Raw genomic sequence first — 16,108 nt, forward strand, 5'->3', positions numbered from 1 at the left:
GTTTTTCAATCTTTGAATCCTGGCCTTGAGTAGTCCTGACCCCCTCTCAAACTCATTTGCTAAATTATGCCAGATTGGTGTGGGTTAGGGTAGGAGGAAACCACTGAATTAGTTCTTATAGGCTCTGTTCAAAATCCACAGACTATGAAGTCATGCTCAAGTGCCATGAGAAGGACTCTCTCCCTCTCCCCAACCCCCCTGCCTTGATTCAGTACTTTTTTATGCTGCTTAGCACAGGTGTTTGTGGCGGATGGTCAGGTTTATATACTACCTAGAAGAGTGTTAAGTGTTTTCTTGGTGCGCAAAGAAAGGCATTTAATACATATTGATTAAATGGATAGATTAAAAAGCCACGTCTTGATTTCAAGGGAACCCCACTTAGCTACAAAATTGTATGTTTCCTCCTGTTCATATCTACATTTGCACAATAAGCATCACTATTTTCTATTTAGTTAAAAATAAGGCTTTTTCAGGGGTGCCTGGGTGGCTCAGTTGATGGAGCGTCCGACTCTGGATTTTAGCTCAGGTCATCATCTCCTCATTTGTGGGATCGAGCCCCGAGTTGGGCTCCGTACTGACAGTGTGGAGTCTGCTTGGGATTCTCTCCCTCCCTCCCTCTCTCTCTCTGTCCCTCCCCTGCTGTCTCTCTCTCAAAATAAATAAATAAACTTAAAAAAAAATAATAATGCTTTTTCCGGGCACCTGGGTGGCTCAATCGGTTAAGTATCTGACTTTGGCTCAGGTCATGATTTCATAGTTTGTGAGTTCAAGCCCCAAGTGGGATCTGCACTGATAGCTTGGAGCCTGCTTAGTTTGGATTCTCTTGTCTCCCTCTCTCTCTGTCTCCCTCTCCCCTCCCCCACTCGTGTTCTGGGAATCTATCTCTAAAATAAATAAATAAACAAACATTTTTTTAAAAATAATGCTTTTTCGGGGCACCTGGGTGGCTCAGTCGGTTGAGCGTCTAACTTCAGCTCAGGTCATGATCTCACAGTCTGTGAGTTTGAGCCCTGTGTCGGGCTCTGTGCGGACAGCTCAGAGCCTGGAGCCTGCTTCAGATTCTGTGTCTCCCTCTCTCTCTGACCCTCCCCTACTCATGCTCTGTCTCTCTCTCTGTCAAAAATATTAAAAATAAAATTTAAAAAAAATAATGCTTTTTCAAATCAAAGGTTTATTCGTCTGAAAAATTTTGCTCAGTGATTTATAAAATGAGAGAGTAAGAACATTCTTAAGCTTCTGCATAGGTGAAAGCAAGCTGGAATTTCCCAGGGAAATTATTTGAAATCTTTTGTTCAAAACCAGTTACTGAGAACAGGATGCTCTTTTGGTTGCTGCTGAGAATTGAAATACTGTTCAGAGAGACAGGGAGGGTAAGAGATACTTGACTGGAAATGACACAGGTTCTGACAATCAGGTACCATGTTTTTTCTACCTTGAACATTGAAAAAAAATTTTTTTAATGTGTTTATTTATTTTTGAGACAGAGAGAGACAAAGCATGAGCAGGGAAGGGGGAGAGAGAGAGGAAGACACAGAATCTGAAGCAGGCTCCAGGTTCTGAGCTGTCAGCACAGAGCCCGACGCGGGGCTCAAACTCATAGACTGCAAGATCATGACCTGAGCTGAAGTCGGACACTTAACTGACTGAGCCACCCAGGTGCCCCTCTACCATGCACATTTTTGAGGAAAAGGTATATTCATATGTATCACAGTCTCAGTGTGGCAACATTATAAAATGTTACCTAGAGCTTCTATACCCACTATTATCTGAAGAAACAAAGAACATCTGTTCATTCTTAGCCACTGCTCAACACCAACTTTGAAGTTTTTGAAAACCTGTTTGTGTGATTATGACGGAATTAGATGCTTTGGAAAGGTGTACTCTATGAAACGTAGGAAATAGAAGCAAGAAATTTTTTATTATTTTTTTTATTTTGAGAGAGAGACAGTGCCAGTAGGCAAGGGGCAGAAGGAGAGGGAGAGGGAAAATCCCAAGCAGGCTCCATGCTGCCAGCACAGAGCCAATACGGGACTCAAATTCACAAAACTGTGAGATCATGACCTGAGCTGAAACCAAGAGTCAGATAGATGCTTAACCCACTGAGCCACGAAGGAGTCCCAAAGCAATAAATCTTTTACTCATGACTGATTCTCTCAGATTCACACAAATCTATTCCAGGTGAGAAAGTAGGCAAGCTTAACATTTAACCTCTCACATGTAGTCAGAATAAAGGTTAATTTCTAGATCACAGAAAAATCTGACTACATAAAGTTATAGGATACAGAACGATACTTTAGGGTTTAATATTTAAGCCTGAGGTGTGGGCACTTCTAGAACATTGGAGCTGTTCTAGACTTCTAGAACAAGGGATCTGTTTTGACTTTCCTATTACCATTTTGGGGCCCACATCCCTCAGTTGGACAAAACGAGCCCATGTTTACCCTAGATTTTCTACTGCCCAGTGTAAAAGCAAAGCCTCAGCCCTTGCACCAGTATCTGTATGTCAGGTTTCATGGGAAGGGTAGAGGGGTTGTAGGTCACTCCCCCATCACCATCCCCCTGCCCCCTCTCCTCATCCCCACTCACCACCTTGAGCCAACAGCATAATGATGTGATCTTCGGCTGGACACCAGAAATGACCCATTACGCCAATCTGAAGGGTCAGCTTGGTGTAGGGTTTTAGGGCTCCCTTTCCGCACCCTCAGGAAAAAGGCTCTGGACTCTCTTCTCACTGGGCAGAGGACCCAGGAAGAAGATGGCTTTATACCCACTGGTGGGGAGATGGGCCCAGCATGAACCTTTTGTGGCAGTTATAAACACTGAGCTATAATGTTAAACAGCAGTTAGAATCTCTCCCCAGAAAACTGCATATCTGAATAGAATTTAGAGGACACCCTTCCTGTTCTTCCATAAAGAATGTTCTCACCTGAGATCTATCCAGTTCTTGCAGGTATTTCTTTGGTGATGTAATACTTTACTCTGTTACATTCTTTCGATCATGCTCGAGATTTTTCTCATCATTTGTCAAAGCCACATCATGGTTTAATGGCTGATTCATTTCCATTCTCAGTTATTGAAGGTTGGGTCTTCTCTCTGAAATGCCAGAAGCACCTAGCCCTAGTTATTTATGTGAGGGCCAGCATCCACACTCAACTGCTTGAGAAGGCTTTTCAGTTGTTCTTATTTTGGAGAAACCATCTCTGTTCCCTTCCCCTAGTTAATACAGATCACTGGTTTTAGGCAAAGCCTTTATCTTTATTATTTTTCTAATTTATGAAATTAAATTAGAGGCTCTGGGGCTTGGGGGGAGATGAATTGGTTATCTGTAGCCCTAACCAAGAGGAACTGGGAAATACTGATCATATAATTACTGTAGACCTATTCCCTCAAACAACTACTTTCCAACTCCCCACATACAGACAAAGCCTCCAGCAACATATTTATATGGCCGAGTTTTATGTTAGTAATAGATCTCTGTTTTTAGACTGCAATTTTGAAAGAGTTCAACAGCTGAATTGGAAACTAACACCTGCCCTCTAAAATATATAAGTGAGATATAGATGGTACAATCTTAAGAGCAGACCCTGCTCCCAACTTGGCATTCTTTGGTTCCAGCTGTTGACTAGAGATAATTTAGATTATAATAGTAAAGCCAAGAAATACTTTAAATGTAAATTCCTTGCATTGCGTGTCTCTCTTTGAAGAACAAGTGGACATTCTTGCAAACTACCAGAATAGGAGGCTGTCTTTCCTCAGTCCCGCGCCTGTTAAGTAGATATGGAAGCCAAGGCCTCATGAATTTCATATCACATTTAGTTTTATTTTAGGGATGCTAAAATATAGGGCTAAAATAACTCAACCAGACATGTCTTTTTCTTTGTACTTTTCTGGCCAGTGTTTTCCGGTTCACCACAATAAGCACATATTATTTTGTGCTGGGGGAGATGTTATTCTATGTTTCCAGTTATACTTATCATGATATTAAGAGGAAAATCAAAGCAATACAACACTTGCACAGGGATGAAAGGAACCTACAGACGTATGCCAGTCATCTGGACTCCTGGCTGCCTATTCTCTCCACTGTCCCCAGAGTTCAGTCTTCTCTATTTATTCATCCATCCTTTGTTTTGCCCCACAAAAGTTTTACAGCAGCTTACAAAGAGAGACAAAGGTTAACAGTGGAAGACAAAGAAAAACGAGAAGTTGAAGTGGGCATGTAAAATGGACCATAACGATTTGTAATCATGTTAACAAATGGGCCACATGGGTGGCTTTCTAAGATTTTTTTTTAGCCCCTCCCAAAAGAAATACCTGGTGAGTCACTAGATTCAGGATCTACAAGATCAAAACAAACCAGTTACTTGACAGAATGCTACTGTCTTTTGGGTTTTTTTTTTTTTTTAAGTTTATTTATTTTTGGGAGAGAAAGAGAGAGAGTGAGCATGGGGGAAGGGCAGGGAGAGAGGGAGAGAGACAGAATCCAAGCAGGCTCTTCTCTGTCAGCTCAGAGCCCAATGTGGTGTTCGAACTTACAAATCTTGAGATTATGACCTGAGCCGCAACCGGGTCAGATACTTAACTAACTGAGCCAGCCAGACACCGCTAAAGTGCTATTGTTGTTGGTACTAGAGCCAGCAAGGAAATTTTTCTAAAAGGCTCATAGAGACGGCAGTGTCCTTTGGTGAATGCTGGTGACAACATTTTTGCAATCGAGGCCGTGGTACCTCAGTTTGTGACAGAGGCGGTCTACTTCTTACACATCCCCTCAGTATAAGCCAGTGACATCACATCAAAGGGCAGTTCTGCAGATTGTGCAGCCAGTCTCGCTTCGTCTAGAAAGCTTCTAGTGGACCATGCACCCACGTATAGTCTCCAGTTAGTGCATGGCCCCCAGCAAGTGCTCAGGAAATGTTAGTGAGTAGTATTCCTACTACTATTATTGTGTGTCGAATGAATGAATGCCCAACCTTTCATGGGGAAGAGATGGGCTCCATGGTGTGCAGGTGAATGAAAACTGGCTGTCATCTCTGAGCTCACAGATCTCACCTACGCAGTCTCTCTGGCACGTGTATGAGCATGAAACACGGTCAGGCTTAGGTTGGGCAATAGCACACCTGGGCTCTCCAGGAAAGCCAGGCTTGTTCCAGGTAACACTTGAGAAACTGAAACTCCATAAATAGACTTATTGCCGGTGTGGGGAGCAAGCCAAATCTGAGCTAAGAGAAACACCTTCCAAACAGAAACCTGTGAGCATCAGCATTTCATTCTTGGAGGGCAAAAGTCCTTTTAAGGAATTAAAAAAGCTTATTAGAGATCCTTTGTGATTTCCTGGATTTACATCAGGATAGAGGGAATGAAAATGTAGCTTTTAGATTGTTAGACCCATGTGGCTCCAAGATCCAGAAGAAATCCCCCCCTTCTACCTCCTGCTTCCTCTTATCCCTTCCTCCTTGCTTTGTCCTCCTTTTCAAAATCTCATTAAATGGTTCATCACCATTCGGACCTCTCATGTCAGAAGGCGGCCACTGCCAGAATCTGCCAAGAGCAGAATCCGTGGAGAGTTGAAATACCCTCCCCCTGGGTTAATCTCTTTGGTGGTTGCGTGTGAAACATGGGAAAGCATGTGGTGGAGATTAGGCATGCCTCGGTATTGAATTCTGAGCGCCAGGATGTGTGGGGGCCCTGCAACCCTCACAGTCACGTCACTTTCTTCTTTTCATGAAAACTGAAACCCAGCCCCAGCCAGAGGGCAGTGGGAGTGAACAAATGTGTAGGGAAAGAAAATAGAAATGTTTCAGAAAGCTGGCTCCCCCCACCCACCCTTAGTGTGGTCTAGAAAGAGCCTCTCCCTCCCTCCTTGCCCGAGGAATGCAGGAGGGGCCACAGGGGAGGTAGGGAGGGCTCATGGGGAGGAATTAAGTGTGGCTAAGTCTGTTTCTGGCTTCTCTGTAAATACTGCGACACCTCCAATGGAGGAACAGCTGAGATAAGTGACTGCTAATCCCCCAGTGCCCGGAGGAGGAGGCCGGCGCTCCCTTCCAGATCCCAGCAGATGGTGGACCAAACAGGCTTCCCTCGAGGCAAGGGCAGCGGGAACTGTCCCACCTTCTGTTCCTTTAGCCTGCCCTGCACGTCTGCCTCATGGCCTATCCCTGCCCAGAAGGGCCTCAAGGGCCCTTGAGAGCCCTGGGGACATACCCCAGCTTTCCCTCCCGCCCTGGATGCTCAAGGTCAGCCAAGCTGGACTCTGGCCAGGGCTGGCAGCTTGGGCAGCATTGAGCATAGCTCCGTGAGGAGGGGCAGAAACATCCAGGCAGTGCGGCCAGGTTTCTCCCTCCATGAATCACCTGGGAAAGAGAGGCAGTGACTTATTTAAAAATGCAGACTCAATCTCCCAGGGTGGAACCTGGACTATACTAGACAGTCCCGGGAATTTGGCTACAAGTGGTTCTAACGTTCCACTCTGAGAAACAGCAGCCCAGGTAGAGTCTGGGAAGGCATTTCAGGTGGTGGTCGGAACAGGGCGCAGCCAGGTGTCTGGAGGTGAATCCTCACTCTTCCCTTTGCTCATCTCAGTGACCTCTGGCAAAACAGGCGCAATGGCTCCCTGCCTCAGAGGGTTTAGACCAGTCTTTCTCACACTGTAGGACACAGCTACTCCTGGCTTCTGAAGTCACTTTAACCCAAATTCGCATGGAAAAATGAAATTGGGAGATTGGTTGCACAACAATGTGACTATACTTAACACTGCTGAGCTGTACAAGTTTAAATGGTTAAGATGGGAAATGATAGGTTATGTATATTTTGCCACAATTAAAAAGGAAATGGAATATCGAGGCTGCACCACAGAGGAGAGGTTATTTGTACATAAGTAAATGTGACAGAAGCCAATCTTAATTTTCAAATTAAATGGATCCCTCAAAAATTGTATCAAATGAAAATCAGGGGGTGCCTGGGTGGCTTAGTCGTTAAGCAACTAACTTTGGCTCAGGTCATGATCTCACAGTTTATGAGTTCAAGTCCCACATCAGGTGAGCGCGAGTCCCGCTTCAGGCAAAAACACAAGCCCTGGGTCAGCCCCTGCTTCTCCCTCTCTCTCTCATCCCCTCCCTGCTTTCTGCCCCTCACTCACTTGCATGCTATCCTGTGAGTGTGCACTAAAACAGAAAAAAAAAATCAGTCATTGAATCTTACTTTCCCATTGACTTATATTTTAAAATATATAAAATAGGGTCCAGAGTTGTAAAATGTGGAAATTGAGTAGTATTACAATTAATAAATATTGAACTATCAACATCTTTAAAGGAAACAAGTGTTCTTTCTTGCCATAATATAATGCATATGAAAATATGTTTTGTTTTATTTATTTAATGTTTATTCCTTCTTTTTTTCAACATTTTTTTTTTTTAATTTATTTTTGGGACAGAGAGAGACAGAGCATGAACGGGGGAGGGGCAGAGAGAGAGGGAGACACAGAATCAGAAACAGGCTCCAGGCTCTGAGCCATCAGCCCAGAGCCCGACGCGGGGCTCGAACTCCCAGACCGCGAGATCGTGACCTGGCTGAAGTCGGACGCTTAACCGACTGCGCCACCCAGGCGCCCCAATGTTTATTCCTTCTTGAGAGAGAGCACAAGTAGATCAGGGGCAGAGAGAGGGGGACGGAAGATCCAAAGCAGGCTCCTCGCTGATAGCACCAAGCCCGATGTGGGGCTCAAACTCAAGAACTGTGAGATCGTGACCTGGCGAGAAGTTGAGTGCTCAACCCACGGAGCCACCTAGGTACCCCTGCGTTTTGTTTTGAATGGGAAAGAAATGAAACTGTTTTAAAAACATTTTTTAAGGGTTAGATTGTCTTAAGAAGGGCTCTACCCACCTACCCACTCCCACCAGAGCAGACTGATCTCAAGGCGGGCGGGCTGGAATTGGCCTCCTGAGCCCTGGAAGTATTGACAAAGGCTTCGGGTCAATGGCCTTGGTGCTCAGTGATAAACTGGACTTTCCAGGAATTCCCTTTGCACATATGGTAGTGAACGTGGAAATCTGCCATCCGCCACTCCAAGTCGAAACTTGCTTTCACACAAATGTCCACAGATTTCAGTCCTACTCTACTTTAAAGACAATGAAGTGATACTTCTTCAAGAAGGCTTTAGGGCGCCTGGGTGGCTCAGTTGGTTAAGTGTCCAACTTCAGCTCAGTTCATGGTCTCACAGTTCGTGAGTTCGAGCCCTGTGCCGGGCTCTGTGCTGACAAACAGCTCAGAGCCTGGAGCCTGCTTCAGATTCTGTATTTCCCCCTCCCCTGTTCATGCTCTGTCTCTTCTCTGTGTCTCAAAAATAAATAAATGTTAAAAAAAAAAAATAAGTCTTTCTCTGACCCCTCTTTTGGATCCCTCTTTTCATGACTATCACAGTGATTCCCTCCTTTTTCACCCCAGCATGCTCCATCAGTGGCTCTGACTTTTCTGTAATTGCCCTGGAGTATGAGCTGCTCTGTTTCACTTATTGCTGCATCCCTGTGACTAACACAGTTCCTGTCCCATAAATATTTGCTGAATCAATAAATGAATGAAATTGACCCAATTCTTCAAAAGAGCAAGCTACTGCTGCCTCCAAGAGTATCACTGTTCCTGAACTGTAACGATGACCATTTGCTTTGTATCTTCTATGTGGATTCTATCACTTGTCCCTAATTATTTTGATAATTAATAACCCCTGGCAGAAAAGAGTTATTGTTACCGTGTCCTTTTTCAGAGGGGAAAATTGAGGCTCAGGAAAGTGAAGTGACTTGCCCAAGACCAAATGCACCAGAAGTGAGGGAGGCCAGGATTTGAACCCAGGGCTGTCTGGCTATAACACCAGTCCCATTTCTCCTTTTTCTTCTGCAAATGCTTGAGCTGAGGCAGCTCCACTGTTTGCATCCTGTCCACCAGCATGTTCATTGTAAAAGGCGTATTGTGTGGCAGGGCATGACCCCAGCCAGACCCCTCACCCGGCTCCATCACCCAGCTGCCCACACAGTTTCTTCTCCAGACCAACCCAAACATGGTTGGGGAGCTCAGCAGGGAGGGCCCAACATTCCCTAGTCTGGACAAGTATCTAATCAGTAGACCTCCTCAGCATATCAATCCAAGACCACTCTAGAGATGAATGCCTTGTGCCCAGTTTTCTATTTTTAACTGGTGTGAGCGGGAGGGAGAACACAAGCATTAAAAATCAAAGTGCCAGTCAAGAACCGAGAACACAGGGCACCGCACAGCGAATCAGTGATGCGTGTGTGTCCTTCTTAGGTCTCTCTGTTCCTTTCTCTTCTCCCCGGTTCATGTCATCTCTCTGTTCCCTTCTCCAACGTCCCAAGATGTAGTCCTTCTACATCTGTTTGCATGAAGGAGCCGCTGTCATTTATACCACTGCTTCTCACACTCTTATGTACGTAGAAATCAACTGGGCATCTTGCCAATTCTGATTCAGTAGTTCAAAGGGTGGGGGTGGCATGGAGGCAAGGCTCTGCTTTTCTAACTCTGCTGTCCTGTGATGTGTGCATTTGGTTGAAGCTGCGGTTATCTTCTTGACAAGAATATTTGCTCTTTCAGTCTCATCTCCACCTGGCATAAAGGCCTTTGCCCCCAGTTTACAGATGTTCATCTATCCACCAGCCAGGTGCACACACCACTTCTGGCATTCCCTCCTTCTTTCACTTTGGAAGTAGGGGATCCTTTTCTAGCCTGAAGACAGGAGTCTGAATTTGAGCAGAACCTTGGCAGTAGGGGGAGAGCCACCAGCTCTCTGTGCTGGGGGAAACCTGGCCCCTTCTCCAGCAAGACTTGGCCAGGATCTTACTGCAGTTCTGAGCCTCTTCCCTAGCCACACCCGAAGCCACGCATGAGCCGGGGGTCAGGGTGGCCTTGGTTAACCTCCGCTTTCTGACCTAGAGGAGCGTGACACCAGCAACCTGAATCAAGTCACCCAGGCCGGTGGGGACTACACCAGAAGGGTGACCTGTCCCAGGTGCCCCTTTTCTGGCCACCCAAATGTGCTGGTGTGGTGCCTTGAGCGCCCACGAGGATTGCCAGGGCTTCCTGTCCTGGAAGATGAGAAGCTGCTGTCGCTCCTTTGCTGTCCCGGTCCAGCTGTCAGGACCCCTCAGCAGAGGGAAGAGAGCCAAGCCTTCCGGCTTGTATGTGGCTTATTGTCTCAGGCTGGCGGGGCCGCGGAGGAACAAACCCACAGCACACCCAGGGTGCACCTCCATCCAAGAAGGGGGAGGAGGTGGGCTGGCGTCATTCAGTCTTCCCCTGCCCCCTACCCTTCGCCGCCCGCCCCTCCCTCGCTCCCTATTTGGCCATCCCCCTGGTTGCCCCCTCCCCTTCCTTACATGGTCTGGGAGCCCCCTGGCTGATCCTCTCCCCTGCCCTTGGCTCCATGAATGGCCTGGGCGCTCCTCAGTGGTGCGAAGGCGACCAAATAAGGCAAGGTGGCCGGCCAGGCCCCCCACCCCTGCCCCCGGCCGCTCCAACTGACCCCGTCCGTCAGCGCACTATAAAGCGGCGCGCCCCGCGCCGGCCTCCCAGCGCCTGCCGCCCGAGCCGAGCCGAGCCCGACCCGCGGACGGTGAGTCAGCGCCCGCCCGCCCCGAGCCGAGCCAGCGGGCCCCGCTACTACCGCGCCGCCACTTTTTTTTTTTTTTTAAAGACCAAACTTCTGGATTTGGTTCTAACTTCTGTTGTCCCGGGTCGTCACAACAAGAGAGGGGCGCGCAGAACGCGAACCCTGCGGCCCCCGCCCCCACGGGGCGTTTGGGGTCCCTGCTGTCGTGCGCGTTTCCCTCCAGCGGGGGCTTGGGCGTGGGGGTGTGGTTGGGACCCAGGTGGGCTCTCAGTTCGCGGAAGGGCAAACATGTGAAGGGCTGGGGAGGGCTTGCTAAGGGGTGACGGTACCTCCTTGCCCCCGGGACAGAGCGTGACTCCTGGCCGGGGAGCCTGGGTGGCCTCCGCTCCCCTGCTCTATGCACGTCCCCCTCAACCTCCGCAGCCTCCTCCCACCCTTCCTCTCCCGCCCCGACGGGAAGGGAGACGGCAGGCGTTCCCCCCGTCGCCCCCAACCCTCCTCTGCTCTGTCCTTTCCTCCGGGTGGGAGGAGGCCAGCGCCACCGCAGGCAGTGAGGGCGGGCCACCCGGTTCTCCACCTGCAGACCCCGCCGAAGCTGTGCCAGGATGTGCGACGACGAGGAGACCACCGCTCTTGTGTGCGACAACGGCTCCGGGCTGGTGAAGGCGGGCTTCGCTGGGGATGACGCGCCCCGTGCTGTCTTCCCGTCCATCGTGGGCCGCCCGCGCCACCAGGTAAACCTCCCGCCCCGACTGGCCTGCTCTTACCTGGGGCGGTCCCCAGCCCCACTCCACACCCCTTCCTGCCACTTCCTCAGGCCAGCAATCCAGGAAGTGTCTCACCTGACGCCCCTGTGTCATGAACTGCTCGGGTCAAATAAGGAAAAGATGGATTAGCCTCAGATCCAAGCCAGGACAAACAATACTCACACCGCCCAGTGTGCACGGGTCCCCCTTCCACCTTTCAGGGACAGAGCTCTCCAAGGGGCCCACTCCTGTGTGAAAAGTCAGCGGCTTCGCCCCTCCACTCCGCACCTTCATGTTCAGTACTCCGCCTTTTCCCTGCCCCTTCCACACTCCAGTCTTTCCCTCGGCCTCCCTTTTCAGTCCTGCTCAAAACTTGCAATGATACAACTTCTCTCCACCAACCGGGACCCAGCCCACATTCCTTCCTCCGTTCACAGCCAGCTTTCTGGGCTCTCAGAGGATGTAATCTGTCTGCTTCCTGGCTGCTGCATTTTTAGAAGCCAGGCGTGACAGAGGCAGCAAGTGCCATGGGGAGAGTGACATACCACCTTGCTTATTAAAAGAAATGCCACGCTTTCTGGCTTTGCCACATGCCTGGCCAGACAGGCTGCCAGGGCTAGAGCTGTATGCCTCAGTGGTGGTGACTGATGGGTACTGCAGGCCAGCTCTGGGCAGGCTGGATTTCGCTTGTGGAGCGATAATGGCATATCAGCCTATCTTTTTATGTTCACTTGATAAATGTCAAAATCTTTTCTTAGGAGAAATGCGATGTGTCATTAATTCAGTCATTTATATTCTAGTTGACATGGGCGATGGACTTAATAATTTAATGAAGGCATTATGGTATTTTTAAAATGAGGTGAGGCTGTACTTCTTTGGTGAAGTAGCTTCATTCCTCTCTCCCTAGTTATATTTTAAAGAATAGAATTATACCTGGGGTTTGGGGGAGGGGGTAGGTAGGGGGAAGGTACTAGATTGATTTTAAATGATATTTCTAAATTGAAGTAAAATTCTATTTTTTGTTATTTTTGGTATTTGTAAGATGTTCCTTGACTTGGCCAGTTAGATGTAAATTTATGAGGCATCTGTTATATTCCTGAAATAGTGGAAGCTTGACTTTCCCATCTTTTTCTTCTTCTAGGGAGTCATGGTGGGTATGGGTCAGAAGGACTCCTACGTGGGTGATGAGGCCCAGAGCAAGCGAGGTATCCTAACTCTCAAGTACCCCATTGAGCACGGCATCATCACCAACTGGGATGACATGGAGAAGATCTGGCACCATACCTTCTACAACGAGCTCCGCGTGGCCCCTGAGGAGCACCCCACCCTGCTGACTGAGGCCCCACTGAACCCTAAGGCCAACCGTGAGAAGATGACTCAGATCATGTTTGAAACCTTCAATGTCCCTGCCATGTACGTAGCCATCCAGGCGGTGCTGTCCCTGTATGCTTCTGGCCGTACCACAGGTATGTTTGGGCTGTGGAGACAGTCACTGATTAAGCACATTCCTAAGGCACTGACCTTGCTATGAATCAGCTTCCCCAGTTGCAAAAGGAATGATCCCTGCCCTCACACTCCCTGGGAAGGTGTCCGAGATAAGAGAGAGAGGTAACAACAGTTTCAGATCACATGCATTTCTAACGATTGAAAGCACATGGAGTTAGATCCTTACCTTTCCTAAAGCATGTGATATCATGTATTAAGGCTCTTCACAATGTGTTCCATACCATCACAGTCCCTGGGCAAACATCCCCAAGGAGAACCAACGTTTCCTACAGGGTCTGAGTCAAAAAAGAGAGAACACATATTTGTTGGATGGGAGGAAAGTATCCATGCCTGGATACTTACATAATGTGCTAATGGCTGGTAGAAGGGATGGTCATTTGAAAGTGTCCTGGGGAAATTTTTCTACTACAATATTTAAAAGGGTGAGCTGTTGCTGGCTTCAGATTTAGCACTCGTTATGCTCATTTTTATTCTTTGTGTGTAAGGGATCTAATTTTATCTGGACCCATGCCCAGTGCTAGTATCTTTTAGCCAAGATTGGAAGTAGGCTTTGACACAGCTAGAGCAGTGGTGTCCTTGGAGATTTACTTTGTTCTTGTCTATTTCTCCTGACAGGCATTGTTCTGGACTCTGGGGATGGTGTAACTCACAACGTTCCCATCTATGAGGGCTACGCTTTGCCCCATGCCATCATGCGTCTGGATCTGGCTGGTCGGGATCTCACTGACTACCTCATGAAGATCCTCACTGAGCGTGGCTACTCCTTTGTCACCACCGGTGAGTGTGTGTGTGTGTATGTGTCTCCTCTGCCACAGCATCGTGTCTGCTTTTTTCCTCCACCAGAGAATCTACCTACTTCATTCTTCAGAACTTGACCGTCATAACCTTTATTTCTGCAGCTGAACGGGAAATTGTCCGTGACATTAAAGAGAAGCTGTGCTATGTTGCCCTGGATTTTGAGAATGAAATGGCCACGGCTGCCTCTTCCTCCTCCCTGGAGAAGAGTTATGAGCTGCCCGATGGCCAAGTCATCACTATTGGCAACGAGCGCTTCCGCTGCCCTGAGACACTATTCCAGCCCTCCTTCATTGGTGAGTTGTAGCGTCTGGTGCACATGCACAGCTTTTCTCTAGAAATCTGGGGGTGTCCCAGAGTAAAGTCTATTATAATCAAGAAGGATTAAGAGGCTCTTGAGTTAAAAGAAGTCCCACACAGCTCAGCCTCAGATCCCAATGGCCCATTACAAGGATGGCCATACTGTGATGTTGCAGTGATATGATAAAGGATGACACATTGACTTCATGTCCGAATAGAGGCTCTGACAGAATAGTAGTTGAATAATCCGAATCGGCAGGAAAGGAATCATTACTCAGAAGTGCTGACTTACTCCAGTAAGTTCCATTACCATGTAGCTGGACTTCCCTCTGAAGTTACTTATCATGAAATCCAACAATGATCATACTCGTTGTAATAACTGGACCCTTGTATTTCACCACACGTCTTTCCTCGGGAATGATTTCTAAGAGGAAGCTTGTCGGGATCTTATCTTGGTCCATAAATAAAAACTGCATTAATTTTAATGTATGTCTCACCCTTTCCAAATATATCTCCATACATCTGATGGATACAGCACGTGTTCACTCCAAACAGGTGCTAAACACAGTTGTTTGTGTCTTGACAGAATCTGTTGTGGATTAACTGTCAGCACTTTTAGACACACCTGTTCCACAAATGCCTTGCAGTGTGGAACATCTTATAGAGGAACATATGTTTCAGAGACAAATGGGAGACAAATGTGTTTATCAACACAAAGGAGTCCTCTTTTCTTCCCTCCACCCTGGGCCCCTGGCCTGAGTGCACTTTGATTTTTTTTTTAAACATATTTCTAGGTATGGAATCTGCTGGCATCCATGAAACAACTTATAACAGTATCATGAAGTGTGACATTGATATCCGCAAGGACCTGTATGCCAACAATGTCTTATCTGGAGGTACCACCATGTACCCTGGTATTGCTGATCGCATGCAGAAGGAAATCACTGCTCTGGCTCCCAGCACCATGAAGATTAAGGTAAAGAACTCCTGTGGTGTGAGAGCCAAGGCAGGACTTAGTATTCCAAGTAGAACTCACATTTTGCTTCCCACCTACTATAAACTTTACTAGCTTTTCTAGCACTTTTCCTGAGATAGGAGACTTTAAAAACATTTTCAAGCAGCAGATAATAATAAATCTTGGAAGGAAAAAAAAATCTAAATCTTCGGACATGTTTTAAAAGTCCCCAACTTTTGGGCTGTCCTCTATCATGCATATAGCTTGTTGCCACATTATACTCTAGTTCAGGAAAGTGGGGCAATTCTATTTTGTAGAGCCTTTGATAATGGAAATAATGAAATAGAGGACAGTGTGTAAAACTCGATTCAGTCATATTAATTTCTGGTATGAAGCATCTCACGTTACAATGAATTAACATCTAATATTTTTTTCGGCGAATCTCTCTCTCTGGCATGTTGCTTGATCTGTTGCCTGGAATGTGAGAGTTCACTGGAAGTTTTTCTTTCCTTCCTGCAGATTATTGCTCCCCCTGAGCGTAAGTACTCTGTCTGGATCGGGGGCTCCATCCTGGCTTCCCTGTCCACCTTCCAGCAGATGTGGATTAGCAAGCAAGAGTATGATGAGGCAGGCCCGTCCATCGTCCACCGCAAATGCTTCTAAGGTGCCTTCTCTCTTAGTCTACCTTACATTCAGGATGACAGTATTATGCTTCTTGGAATCTTCCGAACCACCCTCCCTTATCTCTCATCAATCATTGTACAGTTTGTTTACACATGTGCAATTTATTTGTGCTTCTAATATTTATTGCTTTATAAATAAACCAGACCCGGACTTGCAACATACGAAAGTCTCTCATCTTTCTTTTTCTGGTAGGCATGGGAAGGAGCCAGTGTCTGCTCACTTCAGTCTGTGAATTCATATATTGGTGGCTTTGACCCCATGAGCACTGTAATATTACAGTAGCACAAAGTTGAGCCGATGAATTAGTGTGACATTTAGGGGGGGCTTAACAATACTAAATATCAGTTTTCCACTTTGGGACAGAATCATGAATATATTTCACATGTGAAAAGTAGATTAACTTTAGCTCCACATAAGCGAGAAATGAAATCGGATTTCACAATACTTTAAGATTAGTTACTATGGATGACAGTGAAAGTTGTTTTCATATAGGCTCCAGTTGTTTTCGTAACTTTG

At 47.0% G+C, this 16,108-nt stretch overlaps 1 protein-coding gene across 1 annotated transcript; it reads left to right on the plus strand.

Moving 5' to 3' along the window:
• The first annotated feature begins 10,482 nt into the window (after positions 1–10,482).
• On the plus strand, positions 10,483–15,753 carry ACTC1 (actin alpha cardiac muscle 1). The gene is made up of 7 exons (XM_043555717.1): positions 10,483–10,609; positions 11,190–11,340; positions 12,494–12,818; positions 13,474–13,635; positions 13,758–13,949; positions 14,748–14,929; positions 15,428–15,753. Exons 2-7 carry the CDS (start codon positions 11,212–11,214, stop codon positions 15,569–15,571), a joined length of 1,134 nt encoding a protein of 377 aa, XP_043411652.1. The 5' UTR covers positions 10,483–10,609; positions 11,190–11,211; the 3' UTR covers positions 15,572–15,753.
• Positions 15,754–16,108: the final 355 nt, after the last annotated feature.

This window comes from Prionailurus bengalensis, chromosome B3, assembly GCF_016509475.1.
Source record: "Prionailurus bengalensis isolate Pbe53 chromosome B3, Fcat_Pben_1.1_paternal_pri, whole genome shotgun sequence".
In the NCBI taxonomy this organism is placed as follows: Eukaryota; Metazoa; Chordata; class Mammalia; order Carnivora; family Felidae; genus Prionailurus; species Prionailurus bengalensis.

What these genes read in the sequence shown, in the direction of transcription:
- ACTC1 (XM_043555717.1), top strand. Translation starts at nt 11,212, where the DNA reads ATGTGCGACGACGAGGAGACCACCGCTCTTGTGTGCGACAACGGCTCC. An exon ending in TGGGCCGCCCGCGCCACCAG is followed by an intron (nt 11,341 to 12,493) that starts GTAAACCTCCCG and finishes TTCTTCTTCTAG; the next exon opens with GGAGTCATGGTGGGTATGGG. An exon ending in ATTCCAGCCCTCCTTCATTG is followed by an intron (nt 13,950 to 14,747) that starts GTGAGTTGTAGC and finishes ACATATTTCTAG; the next exon opens with GTATGGAATCTGCTGGCATC.